Consider the following 16,973-nt stretch of genomic DNA (forward strand, 5'->3'; position numbering starts at 1 on the left):
AGGGTTAAAGTCTAAGGACAAAACACCTGCCAGTAACCCCCAATCCTAATTAAGCTAGTTTCTTTTTTGAGGGGAGTAGAGGGTGGGAAATGGGGGAGGGGGGAAACGACAACTAGAAACTGTAAAAAATAAATACTGGAAATTGTTTTGAAATAAGGTACAGTATTCTGAATGTCTAGAGCTCAAAGATTGTTTTAAACTGGACAACCTCCAACTTTTAAAAAAAATATATTTTTAACACTATGCCAAGACCAATAGATGTACATGGATTGAGCCAGTAGGCCTTATAGATGTCAACTACTACACTGTGTAAAAGGAATTATTCTGGAAAATTCACCTTTAGTGATGTTCTAAAAATCTAAGGACCAAATTAAGTCTTGTGGCATTTGATTACAACAGGGATGAATTTGGCACTAGAAGATGTTACCTACTGGCTAGCTCCATTTCTACTGAAATATGATAAAATTTCCTTGGCCAGTATGGACATAGTCACTTGTTTTTGTGAAGGACCTTGAGAGGCACAATAGGCATAAAATTTTATTTTAATAAGACTTAACCTAATTTGTTATTTTGGAATGTAAAAAAATAAAAATTTTATGCAGTTTGCAACTTGATAGCAGTTGTTACAAATGGCATACTAAATATTAAAGAATACTTTTTCAATTACACTACTGCCCCTTACACCTTTCTAGAAGCATAAGAGGGCCTTAAAGTGGGTGTAAATATAATTACTAAATGTAACTTTAAGGTCCCTTTTACACAGACCAAAGAAAATGTAAAGGAGCCTTAGCACTTGTCAACCCCAGGAAACTGAGTAATTATACCAGAATGGCGAATAACATTATCAAATTATACAAGAACAATAAACATGGCAGTGCCATGTGTTAGCCCACTGGGGGCCCTAAACAGTAATATTATGCCCCTCCCACAACACATACTAATAATAGGCGGCCCCCTTGAGCTGTTTGGGGCCCTAAGCCAGCGGTTCTCAACCAGGGGTACGTGTACCCCTGGGGTACTCAGAGGTACATCAACTCATCTAGATATTTGCCTAGTTTTACAACAGACTACATAAAAAGCACTAGCGAAGTCACCACAAACTAAATTTAATAGACAATTATTTATTTATACTGCTCTATGTACAATACACTGAAATGTAAGTACAATATTTATATTCCAATTAATTTATTTTATAATTATATGGTAAAAATGAGAAAGTAAGCAATTTTTCATTAATATTGTGCTGTGACACTTTTGTATTTTTATGTTTGATTTTGTAAGTTTTTAAGTGACGTGAAACATGGGGGTACACAAGACAAATCAGACTCTTGAAAGGGGTACAGTAGCCTGGAAAGGTTGAGAGCCACTGCCCTAAGCAATTGCTTAATCTGTTTATGCCTAGTGCCAGCTCTGAACACGCGGAGTTATACAGGCAAAGCTATAGCAGTACAATCATTCTGCTGTAGCTATTCCAGTCAATTTCCTTGTGTAGAAGAGCCCTTAGTGTAAATAAGAATCAGACCATGTGTGCCTAATTCACAACTGGCATTACTCCAATTTTACTGCAGTAATGGATTACACTGATTTCAATGAAATTACAGTGACATAAAACTAGAGTAATACTGTGAAGAATCAGACCCTAAAATTTAGAATAGAGCTAGGCTAATACTGATTTTTTTAAATTCATTTTATTTTTAATAAAATAGGCTGCAATCTTGTTTGCACATGTTTGGGCTAGATTCTCCACTGTACCTGAGCTCTCCTGATTCTCATCCACTCAACTTTGGTGCAAATCCAAACAGCATGGGTACAGCTTTACATCCCCTGAGGATATGTCCTATAGAAGCAAAACTTTTAAAGATTAACAATAACCCCCATCAGTTATGCTAACTTACACTCAAAATAGTTATTGAATGTAGAATGTCCATTGCTGCTAATAATTTGCCTCTAGCGACTCTTTGCCTGATCTTTGTTTTGTTTTTCAGTTACAAATTAGTGAGGCCTGTTAATTAGTGAACATTCAGTGTAGCTGAAGACTGGATGAACAGTTTTCTGAGTGTGTGATAAACTTAACCCATGAGTAGGTTTTAGAGAAACATGATGGTTCAGCTCCATCACTGACTAATGTTACTCAGTCTTGTACATGATGTAGAGCCTGTATATAACCTATACTAGAAAATCAAATGATAGAAATGTTTCCACCAGAATTCTCAACAGCATAGGTGCTTATACGTTTATGAAAGCCTTGCTGTATTTTCCATGAAGTCTTTCAATGGCAATCCACCAGAAACAGATGAAGAAAACAAATGCAGACCTCATCGAAACTGGACTCTCAACCTGTATGTCATAAATGTCTGTATTTTTATCTGAATCAGGCAACACACCTATTACCTTGTATACAGAAATTACATTCAAATCAATGGGAGAAATTCTGTACCAAGGCACAGAAGGTACAGCCTTTGCACTGCCACCTTTGTACTGCCTGGGTTCTAGGTAGAGTGGTGTCTGCTCTAATTTATGGCAGCCTTAGTCAGATAACCTATCAGCTGTGCCACAGCCAAGAATCTCAGCAGCAATTAGTGGTGCTACAGATACTCTGCCTCCTGCTCCTGACACCCTCCTTCTTGCCCCATGCCCCAACATGTATTCTACTTTGGGGCTATGAGGGGTTGAAGAGGTTGCATAGGAAAACGTTAGGTGGTCTTAACCAACTTCTGTGCAGCAGGAGTTCTGCCCCAGTGGTTGCGCCTCCTTTATGACCCCTATGCACTGCCAGAATCAGCGCCCAGGAGTTGTGTGTGTATTGCTTTCAGGCTTAGGAATAAGACCATGGTTTTTCTTTATTTGTGCCTATTCCTAGGTGGTTTTTTTTTCTGGTGCATACAGATAAGGGATAGAAGCACTACAAATGTGTTAATAGATATAGTGAAATGTATATCTGATACTCAAATAATACATAATATATAAAATTCAACAATGGTTGGAAAAGTTATATGGTTTAAGACTAAAGGGGAAATTGTGATTAGCTTATAGTTAGTAAAAATAACTAACCGAATAAGAAGTTGTGAAAAACTGACAGGATATATAATCTGATACTTTCATTGGACTAAATAATAATGCATATTATTTGACATCAAACATACAGATTCCTGAAGAAGGGACCCTAATGATCTGAATGTTTCTACAGTATAAACTTTGTTTAGCTTTGTGAACTTTTATTTGTTATAAGGCATAATAAAAACATATAGTACTTCTCTAATGCTTAAATCATCAATCATTAGGTTCATCCTTAAACTTTTCTGTAACTCATATGTAAAGACTACATAGTAATTCTCTATCATCAGTACTTTTTCCCAAAGGGTCCAAATATAAGAGGTGATGAGCTCTTTCATTTCCACTGAAGTCAGCAAGACTAAAGGTTACTACTAGCACCCAGCAGGAATTACTCAAAATCTTGCAGGATCAGGCCCATGAAAGCAAATAATAGCGCCAAAATTTTAAAAGTAGCCATAGCATCCATGTGAGGAACATAAGAGTTGTTCATATTTCATAGTTTATAAATATCGTTACTTCATCTTTAAGCCACAGGCCTCTCCTCAAAGACAGTATTTGTTAAGAGATCTGGATGGCTAAGGGGATTGGAAATATGATACAATGCCTTTCACTGATGCCAGTTCTAATCTGTTTCCCTAGAGCAGCAATGAATGAAACTTGTTATCATATGATGTCTTTGATGGACTGTGTGAAATGAGTTTAGTCTCAGACCACTTTGTGGAGGACAGGTGCATCACAAAACAACCCTTACAGCTGGCACAGATTTGTACCCTGGTTGGTATTCTCAGCAGAGATGCCAAGTAAAGAATGGAGAAGGAAAATAAATTATCCTCTCACCTCTAGAAGTGTTGCCCCCAATAAAAGTTTAGACACATTGATGGAGAAGTGTATGGAAGCTTGTACTGCTGCTGCCCATTGTGTATCTTTTGTGTAAATACAGAACTTAAAGCTGTCAAAACCAGACTGGCATAATCAAAAGACAGTAATGTCCCACAAAAATAAGTATTTGTTAATCCAGTAAGCAGCTATCACCTAACTGACTGCATCCTTTTTTCCTGGCTCTCTCTCTCTTTTCCGAAATAACTGAAAACACTGTAATTCCACAGCATTTTTATGCCAGCTTCTAGAAGTATTTCCAAAGAGAAGACACATTTCTTAGCAGTTGTAGTCACTTGCTGCACTGTTGTGGATTACTTGGAGCTATGTCACCACTTGGTAATGAGGAAGCCCTGTGGTCCCACAGCTGATCCATGGAAGAAGCGCTGTCCTGTACAGCACACTTTTTTTCTCTCTTGCTGTGTTTCTGGGTGTGCCTGTGTGTCTTTCAGCGCCTCACCTAGGGAATCCCCTCACAGGGGAAACACGGCTGCCAGCTTGCTCAAGAGTCCTCCTGAGTGTAGACTGTGGGCTTTTACAATGTGGGGCTAAAGCCGCCCTCCCACCCCCTAAAATGAGGGGCTCACCAAGCCGCAGAATAACTTGGGGGGAAGTGCGGAGGAAAGGTCGGAATAAGGAGGGGGCGACCCGGCTGAAGGATGGAAGAGGGGAACGGAGAAGGGTGGTGGGGAGAAGGAAGGCAGAAGAGGAGAAGGACAGGGAGGAGAGGAAGAGGGACAGCGGGGGAAGGATGGCGGCAGGGTAGGAAGCACAGGGAGGGACAGCTCCAGTCAGCGGGCGAGTGCGGAGCACTGATTTCCCCCAGCCCTCCTCCGGCGGCTGCAAGTGGGGAGGGGGAGGAGAGGGGAGGGACGGGACGTACCAATAGGCCCCCGGGGGGGAGGACAGCATGATACCCCCCCAGCTCCCGGGACTAGTCCTTTGACCGGCGGGGGCTGCACCGCCCTGCTGTGGGCGGGCTCATTGGAAAGCGGGGCGTGGGGGGGCGAAACGGTTTGCCCCGGGGAGAAGGAGGCGGTGGGAGCGAGCGGCTCTCCCCCCCCCCCGGCGGGGTGGTGCGGCCCGTTCCGAGGAGGGCGCTGCGCCTCCCCGCTCAGTGACACACAGACCCGGCGCGGGGAGGCGGTGGCTGGTCGGGGGAGCGGGGCGGGCTGGGATCGTAGCGGCGGCTGGGAGCCGAGTCCGGAGCATGGCGCGGACCGCGGCGGCCGCTCCTCCCACCCGCTGGGAACTTTCCGCTGCCGCCGCGGATGCTGCCTCGTCCCCTCCGCGGCGGCCCCCGGCGCTGCCCGGCCCGGCGCTGCTGGGGCTCGGGCTGCTCCTCTGCTGCGGTGAGTGAAACTTTTCCTCGGGCGGGGCCGGGGCAGTTGCCGGAGTTCGGCGAAAGTTTTTGCAGCGGGGCGGCCGGGGGGGGGGCGACCCCAGCGGCTGCGGGGGACTCTCGCGGGGCGGGGCGGGGCGGGGCGGGAGGTGGCTCCCGGCGGGGGTACGTGTGACGGGAAGAGCCCGGCTGGCGAGAGCCCCCCGTGCGCGCTGGGGGGAGAGATAACGGGTGTGTGGGGGCGGGAGTGCCCGGCCCGCTGCTCCCGCTCCCGGCGGGGGGATTGGCCGGGGCCGGGGCCGGGCGCTGTTGCTGGGCGCGGGTTGTGTTTAGATTCCACTTGTCGCGGTGGCGGCGGGACCGTTACTGCGGGCGGGGCGCAGCCGGGGTGTCTCCGTGGGGCTGGAGCCTGGCGCGGCGCCAGCTGCGGGGTGAGGCTCCAGCCACCCCCCCTTCCAAAAACAGAGACTCCGGCTCGGAACAGCTGGTGGCTGGAGCCGAGTTGACGCTGCATAACGCGGGGCGCGGGGTAACTGCAGCCGCCCAGCTCAGCACGTGGGTCTGTAAATCACAGCCCGGGGGGCTGGGTGCTATTTGCGGGTCTGGGGTCCTTTCTCTCCCCCCTGACACTGCGAGTTGATACCGACCAGCTTGTGGAGTCGGGATCGAGGTCTGCTTGTTTGATCCTCTCGCCCCTTGGCTGGAGAAATAGGAGCTAGCGGTACAGCGTGCACAGCCGGGTGTGTTGGGGGAGTCGAGGGGGTGGGTTTTCTGCACGTGTGCGACGGTGTTTCATAGAGGTGTAGAAATGTTCCTTGTTTCTGATGCTGTCGCTTGAACGCTTGCTCTTCTTCTCCCTCCCCCTCCCCATGATGTTTGCTATCAGGGGTAGCTGCTTTGGGGGTGTACTTGTTCAGACTTCCTCCCTGCCGTGGAAAGCTCATTTTGTCCCCTCCGAAGCGGTCACACGACCCCTTCACGCCTTTGCTTTGAATCTGCTACTGCTCTTACTGAGAGCGAGGGCTTAAACCACGGGGACCCACCTGTGGTTTGATGTAGCCATGTGTGGGAGACTTAGACTCCCCCCAACTCTGCTCTTGCGGAGTCGGCAGTATGGTTGAAATTACTCAGTGTCTTGTTGGAAAAGAAAGGGGGTACGGCGTGTTCGCATTACGAGTTATGGGGGAATACAGGAGGAAAGTGGACTTGGTATTGGTCGGTTGTAAGAAAGAAATTAACGCAGCAGCAATTATGTCACTTTCCAGCGCAATACTAAGTACCTAACGAGGCCTCTGCTGCTGCTTATCGCTTGCTGTGCACCCTCTTGGCGGTGGGCTTCATACAGAGACTGGGAGCAGTGTGCCGAGAGAGTGCTTTGCGGCAGCGTTTCTGTATTCAGCGAGATGCCCTTGCAGGGAGGAAAGGAGAGGGCTGCTGCTGGAAGTGCGAACTGCTGCATCATTGCCTGAGGGGGCAGACTATCACAAAGTGTGCTTCACAAGGGTGGGGTAATAACAATTGGAATCGCGCTCAGGCTCAAGAGAGCTCTGGATAATCGTACACCGTACTTTACTGCTTTCTGTTTTTTGCAAGATGAGATTTTCGTGGGCTCAGTCATGCTTATTGTGAACTCAGCTTTGTTTTGCTTTGAATTTGAAGATGATAGTGTAAGCAGTTTTGTGTGTGAATGGCTAACAGGCTTAGCTTCATCTGTCTAGGAGATGGTTATTTTTTGAGTTTAGCACAAAAGTTAAATGTGCAACATTTGATTTAACAACTTGGGTTGTGCAGAGTTAGGTAACTGAGTTAAGTCCAGATGAGAGATGGTCTTGTTGGCATAGATGTGAAGTATTGTATGATCTAGAAGTGCTGCAGAATTAGTGGAGTTGCAAGTGGTTAAGCAGAGCTTTCATATGTGTATTTGGTGTGTGGCATGCAGAAATCACTTCCAGAGTACAGTATCAAATCTTTATATGGATTATTTTTCTTTTTCTGACCTTTGGGTTGAAAGTTGTTAGACAACTAAAATTCAGCTCATCTACTGTAATTATTACACTGAATAAATAGATTTGAAAACTAGATGTCTGTAAACTTACACAGAAATTATAATTGTAGTTTTGACATGTTTTTCTTGACTAGAAAATTGCCAGATAATCAGTAGTTAATTAGACACACAGAGTTACCATGTCTTATACTTGGCTGAAGGGACTCTCAAGACAACCATATTTTAATTATTATTTAAAAAAATATTTATTAAAATATAAAACTTCATGCTGACAACTTGTTTTTCCTCTAGACTGAGTAAAAAGAATAAGAATCAGTCGGGATCTCATGCACTAGCCCTGTACTGTAATGGGGAGGGGTTGCAAACACAGTAGGGAGGCACGTTTCTTTCAAATTTGTGTTTAAATAAAAAATGACTAGTGTTGTTATAACTGTGTTGGTCCCAGGATATAAGACAAGGTGGGTGGCAGTATCTTTTGTGGAGCCCAGAGTGGAGTGCTTATGCTGCCAATAGCAGGTAGTTGGAAAGTCTCTCTGACCACAGAAAATGTCACAAAAGTTGGTCCAATAAAAGATACTACTTCAGCCAGGTAGTGTCTCTACTGTAAATCTTGCAGAAGTGTTTCCCTGAAACTGAGGAGTTGAATCAAACTGGGTTTGGCATTAATCTATTTAGAGCTCTGAGGGGCAGCTCTAAATATTGCAACTCTATAATGCAGATTAGAGTAAAAGGAATACGAGACCTCTGGAGCTCTTGTATGTTTTCCTGGGTGTCTCATGAATAAAACATAAGTTAACTTTTTGGGGGAACCACAGTTCAAGAACTAATATCTCCATGGCTGCATGTCAAAAGGTTCTGTGTCTTCTAAAGAGGAAACTAATTGCACTTGTGTAAGATGCAGGAATATTGATAAATGACCAGTGCCAAGTAGACAGTAGCAGACTGAATCAGTGGTAAACTGATGATCAAACTTTTAATGATCAAGCCTAGTAATGCATTTCTTGGGTTACAGTTAACTAATATTCATATTGCAAGTGGTAAAAGGCATGCTTTTGTAGCCTTGACAAACTTGTTGGCTAAAATCTCTGTTGGTTCTGGATGACCTTTGATCTATGTAAACTACATTGAATTCCATTATCCATTTCATTACACTTAAACAACACAAGGCTTGTCAAAAAGTTGGAATGCCTGCTTTATGTAGTGCAGTGTTTTCAGCCTGATTAAAAACTTGTATTGGGTGAGGGTCTTGTGCTTCAGGCTACCTACATCTATACAAGAAAATATTTAGTGATTCTTCAACGGCATTTTGCTATCTCTCAACAAAGAGTCCTTAAACTGTCTGTACTAAATCTTTGGCTAAAATTTCCCACTTGCATGATTTCTTATCTCCTCCTCCATTGCTACCACCACAATGCTTAAATGCTGCCGGGTACGAGTGTGGACACTTCCTGGGCATGAGAGAAACTTGTTCGTGCCCACCAGAGTAAACCTTTCCCTGTTACTAACTAGCTTTAGGTTCTACGACCCTCATTTTTTCCCAGTGCAGGTTAGCAATTTACACCTCTCACTTTGGTAGACTCCAGTGCCCACTCCTTTGCTTTCAATGTGCACTGTAGGTGTCTGGGTTTGCTGCCTCAGAAAGCAGTACACCTTGGTTCATGCTTTCCTCAGCACAAAGAGATTAGACAGGAAACAGACTGAAGTTTATAAGAGAGAGAGATTTGCGTAAAAGCAAGTATTTGGAAACATAAGGCTATAGGTAAATGGAAAAACATAACATGCAATCTATAGCCTATATTTACTTTCCTGTCTTATAAGGTAACTTGTTAGTATCTCTCACGCACAGGTCATTCCTTGAAGCACTTGTCCATTTCCAAAATCTGGGATTCAGTTTTTGTGAGACTCATGCTGGAAGAGTTCCTTTTCCTGTAATGGATCATCACTTGTGCCCCTTCATTTTTATACAGTCACATATCATTGTCTCTTGCCCAAAAGGGTCCTGATTTCTGAGAACTCTCCTAGGTTTGCTTGTCTTTGAAGTATGCTCAAGGTTTCATCTTTTTTAGACCGTAAACAAAACTCTCTCCTTTGTTGGAGGTCCATTGTTCCTATGTGGATCAGGTCAGCCCTGTGACTTCCCCTCCTCAAGTGGTAAGTTTGACTCCCAGTGGATTTGGAACACCATATTTCATGTACCTACATCTTACAAGAACAAGAACAATCAACTAGTTCTTTTCTTTTGGTAGAAACCATATATGACCCTCTTTGCTCTAACATTGAGAAAATGGTCAGACACAGATATAATCTCGCTGCCAGAGCTTGTTTGGGCATGTTGTTGGTGTCACAGCCAGAGAACAGGTCTACTCTGGGACCTGTGTTCTACACTACAGAGTAAAATTGATGTAAAGCAGCTTACATCAACCTACTTATGTGTATGTATACAACAGCCTTACTCCTGCCAATGTAAGTGCCCCAGTACACCGACATCATAACTCCAGATCCATGAGAGGAGTAAAGCTTATGTAAGTGTAGTTAGGGGGACGCAGTGTCCGTGTAGACACTATGGATTACTTACATCTGCTGTTGACTGTCATTCTTTTCATCCTGCTAGAACCATGAAATTGACAAGAAAGCCAGGCGTGGGTTGTCACCCCAGGGCAGGTGGGGGGGCTCCAAATAGAGCTGGGCTGCTGCCCAGGTTCTCCGCTCCCAGCCAGATAGCTAGCTGGGCTCCTGATGGAGAGCTGCATGCAGAGCTGAGAAACTGGGCTCTCAGCCCTCCTCACTGACTCTCTTAAGTTGATGGAAGTGCACCACTGACAGAAGGAGGGTAGTGAGGATATGAACCACCGCAGTAATTTCTACAGTGGCTGTAAGTTGACCTAACATAGGTCAACTTAAGTTTGTAGTGTAGATGTGCCATGGGTCTCACATTGTTACTACCAGTGCATTATTCCACCAGTCCTATCAATAATGGGCAATAATAAAGAAAAATAGCACATGATATACATTGCTATAGTGCAAAGTGAAACTTCTGGTATGTAACCAGAGAGGACCTTAAAAGTTCTGAGCCCTTATGGAAGAGAACATTATGATCTAGGAGTATGGACCTTCTGTCATCGTTACTCAAGCAGAATCCAAAACGGTCTGTGGGGGGGGGGGGGGAAGGGCGGGAATGACTAGCAGCACCTTTGAGTTTTTATTTAATGCTTCTTTTCCAGCTATACAGTAGAACCTCTGTTATTGATGCTCATTGATCCATAACTTGCCTGAACTCCCAATGCTGTTGCACTGCTTACCACTAACGTCAGTAACGGTACTGTAGTGCAGTTCTGAAGGCACATCTACACTACAGGTGCACCTGTGCCACTGTAGTGCCCATGTTGTAAAGCAGTTCTACTCATAAGTGTCAACTAATGACTGCTTCCTTACCTTGTTTCTTTCTTAGATCTGTGGTGTGTAAAAACACAAATTGAAGCAGAAAGCTACATAAACAAAAGTAAGGTGAATGGGAACGATATAATAAAGTATGCAGTTTTAAATGCAAGGTAGCCTCAAGGAAATATTGTATGTCTTTTTTTTTTTTAAAAAAAGCTTTATTGAAACAGTAGCTTTAAAATCCTTTTTTTTGCTTTTTACTGAAGCTTGACAAGAAATATCTCTGAGAGGGGGTTGAGTTTAAGTTGGTGGTCAAAAAATTTATATTCCTTAAAGGAAAAATTGGCGTATGAACTTGAGAGTATAGTGAAGCTTTTAAAAAGAAGGATGGTTAAATAGGTTGGATTGTAGAAATTGAAATGCAAGTGTGTGGGGGAGAAGAAGGAAATGGGAGGAAGAGGCTACAATGTGTGCATAAACTTCTGTTGTGTTTTGTCCATCGAAATTAGCAGCAGACTGGTCATACAGAGTTTGAGATTATTTGATTTCCATTGAAAAGCTAGTAAAACTGAAGCCAGTAGACAAGGTAAACTCTAGTTAGATTAAACCAATTTTCTAAGTTGGGGTATTTCAGAACATCCTGGCTCTTTCTGTTATTGCTAAAATGGTTTGACAGGTAATCTAAAAAGGCATGTGTGACTATGTGTACCTTCTTGTTACAGATAACAGGAAAAGCAGATGGAGTTGTGTAGCGGGCCTAAAAGGAAGTAGAGAAACTTGAGGGATCACTTCCAACCATGAATAAGATGATGGTTATGGCTGAGATGTATTGACATAGGAACGTGTTAATTTCAATACTGGATCACATCCAAGGCTCATCTATTTCAGTTTCCTGTCTCTGATAGTCACCACTGTCACAGTTCAGGGCAACTGCACCTGTATTTCCCTTTAATACTGGCATCCACTCTCAGGCTTCTAGTTCTGCAGCTGTTGCCCCTCTTGGATGGAGAGATGTGTCCCTCTTCCTCCTAACTAGGATATTTTCAGGCAACACCATTCCTTGCCTTCATTGTGTATTTCCCAGCACAGACTGGTTGTCAAAGGCCACCTGCTTGCTTGCTTTTTCTTCAGAGAAGTGTAATTGCTACAGTTGTAAGGTACCACACAGTGGTATGCAAGCCTACTTTAGTCTTAAAATAAAAAAACGTAACAGAGAAAACATGGTACAGAAAATGAACCTACGTGCATGCTAATAAGCTTACCAGATTTAAACCCAACCCTAACATGGATTCGTCAAGACAAGACTTTCAAATCCCCACCCAAGGAGGATTCCACAAGTTCATTATAGTTTGAGCTCAGAACAAGCACCCGGTCCTTCCAACCCTGTCCTAAGGATTGGGGCCTTCGTGTACCAGGGGTCATGCTGGTCCCTAGAGAATCCAGCTTGAACTAGCATATGCATATCTTTCCAGAACAGTGGCTTCAAAGTGTTGATAATGGAGAAAGAATATTAGTATCTCTCTCCCCCCCCCCCCCCACTAAAGAAGGTATGTACGCAGCATCAACGCATATACAATTGCATTTTTAATACAATATACCCCAAAAGTATTAATCCTAAATCAATAAAACTTCATTGAATGCAATTAAGATAGGCTTAATTAATAAAACTTGTTCAGGATATTGTCAGTCTGTCCAGTCGCCACCAGGTAAGTTTGAGCATGAGGTAAAAACGCTGCTGTATGTAGATGTGAGTTAATGTGCCCTAAACCTGGTAAGAAATAAATAAGAAACTTGACTCACTGTGAACTGGCAGAAATCCAAGGAAAAGAAAATGCCCAAGTTGAATCCTCCACAAGAAACTACATTCAGAACATAAGAACTGCCCCACTGGGTCAGACCAATGGTCCATCTAGCCCAGTATCCTGTCTCTATCAGTGGCTGGTACCAGAGCTCAGGTGAGTGCAAAGAACCAGGTAGTTGGGGTGAACTTCTGTTTTCCCCCTCTGGCTTTTGGTAGAGGTTTAGGGTCACTCTGAGCATGGAATTGCATCTCTGACCATCTTGGCTAATAGATGTTGATGAATCTATCTTCCTTGAATTTATCTAATTCTCTCTTGAACCCAGTTATACTTCTCACCTCCAACATCCTGTGGCATTGAGTTCCGCAGGTAAGTTGTATGTTGTATTAAATCTGCTGCCCATTAATGTTATCAAATGACCCTTGGTTTTGTATTTTGGGAAAAGGTAAATGACTCTTCTCTATTCACTTTTTCCACACCATTGATGATTTTACAGAACTTTATCATATCCCTCCTCTCTCTTGGTGGCCTTTCTTCAAAGATGAAGAGCCCTAATCTTTTTAGACTTTCCTTGTCTGGAAGCTGTTCCATCACCTTGAAAATCATTGTTGCCCTTCTCTGAACCTTTTCCAATTCCACTATATCCTTTTTGACATGGGACAACCAGAACTAGACACCGTATTCAAGGTATGGGTGTATCAGGATTTTGTATTCATAGATTTCATAGATTCATAGATTCTAGGACTGGAAGGGACCTCGAGAGGTCATCGAGTCCAGTCCCCTGCCCACATGGCAGGACCAAATACTGTCTAGACCATCCCTAATAGACATTTATCTAACCTACTCTTAAATATCTCCAGAGACGGAGATTCCACAACCTCCCTAGGCAATTTGTTCCAGTGTTTAACCACCCTGACAGTTAGGAACTTTTTCCTAATGTCCAATCTAGACCTCCCTTGCTGCAGTTTAAACCCATTGTTTCTGGTTCTATCCTTAGAGGCTAAGGTAAACAAGTTTTCTCCCTCCTCCTTATGACACCCTTTTATATACCTGAAAACTGCTATCATGTCCCCTCTCAGTCTTCTCTTTTCCAAACTAAACAAACCCAGTTCTTTCAGCCTTCCTTCATAGGTCATGTTCTCAAGACCTTTAATCATTCTTGTTGCTCTTCTTTGGACCCTTTCCAATTTCTCCACATCTTTTTTAAAATGCGGCGCCCAGAACTGGACACAATACTCCAGCTGAGGCCTAACCAGAGCAGAGTAGAGCGGAAGAATGACTTCTCGTGTCTTGCTCACAACACACCTGTTAATGCATCCCAGAATCATGTTTGCTTTTTTTGCAACAGCATCACACTGTTGACTCATATTTAGCTTGTGGTCGACTATAACCCCTAGATCCCTTTCTGCCGTACTCCTTCCTAGACAGTCTTTTCCCATTCTGTATGTGTGAAATTGATTTTTCCTTCCTAAGTGGAGCACTTTGCATTTGTCTTTGTTAAACTTCATCCTGTTTAACTCAGACCATTTCTCCAATTTGTCCAGATCATTTTGAATTATGACCCTGTCCTCCAAAGTAGTTGCAATCCCTCCCAGTTTGGTATCATCCGCAAACTTAATAAGCGTACTTTCTATGCCAATATCTAAGTCGTTGATGAAGATATTGAACAGAGCCGGTCCCAAAACAGACCCCTGCGGTACCCCACTCGTTACGCCTTTCCAGCAGGATTGGGAACCGTGGCAGGATATTTTCTGTCCCTTTCCTAATAGTTCTGTTAGCCTTTTTGATTGCTGCTGCTCACTGAGCTGAAGTTTTCAGAGGACTAGCTGTGATGACTCCAAGATCTTTCTGAGTGGTAGCAGATAATTCAGAACCCATCATTTTTATTTAGATATAGAGAATTATTTTTTCCACTGTGCATTACTGTACACTTACCGGTGTTGAATTTCATCTGCCATTTTGTTCAGTCACTCAGTTTAGTTAGATTCCCCTTGTAACTCTGTGCAGTCAGCTTTGAACTTCACTGTCTTGAGTAATTCTGTATTATCTGCAAACTTTGCCACCTCGCTGTTCACTCCATTTTTCAGATAATTAATGAATGTTGGCTAGCACAGATCTGAGTATTTACCTCTTTCTATTGTGAGAACTGACCATTTATTCCTACCATTTGTTTTCTTTCAACCAGTTACTGATCCATGAGAGGACCTTCCCTGTTATCACATGACTACTTAGTTACTTAAGAGCCTTTGGTGAGGGACCTTGTCAGAGTCTTTCTGAAATTACAAGTATGCTGTATCAACTGGATCACCCTTCTTCGTATGCTTATTGACCCCCTCAAAGAAATCTAATAGATTGGTGAGGTCTGACTTCCCTTTTCAGAAGCTGCATTGACTCTTCCCTAATGGCCTGAGAGGCCTTAATGGTGTCTCCAGATAAATAAATGGAACAGAAACAATTACAGGTCCTCTCACTAACTCAAACAGTGGTGAGTTAAGTAAAAAAAATATTGATAAGTTTCTTGGAGGTAGATAAGAACCATTGCATTATTGACTAGAAATTGAAAATGGAGTTTGCTGCACAGAAGAATGCAATACCTGCATGGGCGTGCTTTTACTCAAGTGAACAACCTAGAGAAAGCATGGAAGTTCTTAAACGTATGAATAAAACACCATTGTCACAGAATCAGTGAACAAGTGAGTTCAATAGGCAGTCTTTAAAATAAAAAAAGAATAAAAGGAAAACCATACTTGATGATGATGTAATAGTGATGCAGCTGGTGTAGCAATCTGAGCTTGTGAAAGTGTAAGTTACCTTCAAGAAAGTAGTGGAACCATAGTGCAACTAGTCATGAAAGAACCTAGGTGGAAAAACAAACAATAAAACACATCTTCCCTTGATACAGGGCAGGTATAGTAAAGAATACAAAACAGATGAGGTCTAAACAGCCAATGGAAGCTTGTGCAAAAAAATGTTCAAGAAGCTGGCGCGGGGGGACTCTCTTGGAAACAAAGGAATCCAGGAGATGGGTATGATTTACTTTGCTTGGGTTCAGTATGTTCCTTCCATGTCAGATGGATTTTATGGTAGGGTATTGATTTTTCAACCCCTTCTCAATAGCAGGTGGAAGAAGATGAGATCTTCAGCCCCAGAGTCAGTCTCTCGCTGACTTTGTTCTATATAGTGTTAAATCAAATATATTAATTAAATATAATGTTAAATTAATAACAGGTTAAGATTCAGAAGTGACTGACTGCTGAAGAGGAACTGAAGGAGATGAGCCCTAGCCCTAAATTGAAGTAGTCTAGAGTTGCAGTCAAAGGGCTGGGACAATTGCATGGCCAAATATTTGTGTTAGATCCTGTTCATTCATGGGATCAGTGTGGCTAATCTGATGAGCCTCAATAAAAACTGTGTTGGCATTTGATGGTAATAGGAGAACGAATACAGACCCTCTTGCAAGAAGGAGATGTACTGCGGCCCTCAGCACAGAGCTAAGGCTAAATTCTGCTGCTTACCAAAGTGAAGAAATGATGGAGAAGAATCATAAAGCAGAGTACTTGATTTTTGCTGACAGTAGTATGTCCCATGGTGACTGTGAAGGTAGGCTGGGAGGAAGATGATGTACCTTGTAGACTACAAGAAGCTGAAGCAATAAGGTGGCAATGTATACTTTTGCCATTGAAGATAACTCCAAAAAATTAAATGATGCAACAAGATGACTACACTAAATGTAGTTAGCACAATCTGGCACACTTGAATTTAACGTGATGGTGCTAAACTGAAAAAAGTCATGCCACTGGGAAGCTATTCCTCTAGCTTTCTTAGAGATGGCATGAGAACAACTACAAATACTACACGAGCAAGAAAAATACCCTTCTAGTCTTGGAGGGGAGTGGAAGCTTCTCTGGGATAGACATCAGAAATTAAAATTAAAACATGTTAAGAAGACAGCTGGGCTAAAAATGGAGGGAAAAATATGCCAGAATGAAAACTTGCGATTGGAATTTACAATGGGTGGTATAAAAACCAACAAACAATTTCCACTACCTGTGAGTGTATTAACTTATACAGCTGCTAACTATAATAGAAATTAGAATGAAGTCATATATAATCTATTTTGAAACACTCTGCAAACTACTTTAAATGGACTAAGGAAGTGGGATACAGTTCTAGCACATGTTTAAGAATTTTAAAGTATCTACTGATCACACAGCAAACATCTTTATATGATGATCACATGTCTACAGCAGTTGAGAGCATCTGTACTCTCAGTGAAAAGTTAATTTCCACAGAGATGATTGGAAGCCCCAAAAGCATGTTCAGACAGTCTTCAAACACCAGAACCATGCATACACAAGTACAGAGAAGACAGGCATACAAGGTGGTAGCATATTTGCAGCATTTTAGTTGTGAGATGCTGCAAGCCATTCAGATAATGAAATAATGAAGAACAAAGCTAGGTGCCGTTTAAAAAATAAAATGGCTCTTGTGTTTTGAGACATAAATCTACTGCGGCACA

The 16,973-nt window shown here is 42.9% G+C and overlaps 1 protein-coding gene across 3 annotated transcripts in view; it reads left to right on the top strand.

The window, feature by feature from the left end:
• Positions 1 to 5,018: 5,018 nt before the first annotated feature.
• The window catches only part of NECTIN3 (nectin cell adhesion molecule 3), a 209,382-nt gene continuing 197,427 nt past the window's right edge, over positions 5,019 to 16,973 (top strand). The window contains exon 1 of one of the 3 annotated variants that reach the window (XM_054045629.1): positions 5,019 to 5,282. In XM_054045629.1, the coding sequence (XP_053901604.1) occupies positions 5,141 to 5,282 (142 nt within the window). In that variant the 5' untranslated portion in view covers positions 5,019 to 5,140. The remainder of the gene's footprint in view (positions 5,283 to 16,973) is intronic. The other 2 variants (XM_054045638.1, XM_054045620.1) reach the window with 2 other exon arrangements.

The sequence above is a fragment of the Malaclemys terrapin genome, chromosome 1 (assembly GCF_027887155.1).
Source record: "Malaclemys terrapin pileata isolate rMalTer1 chromosome 1, rMalTer1.hap1, whole genome shotgun sequence".
NCBI lineage: Eukaryota > Metazoa > Chordata > Testudines > Emydidae > Malaclemys > Malaclemys terrapin.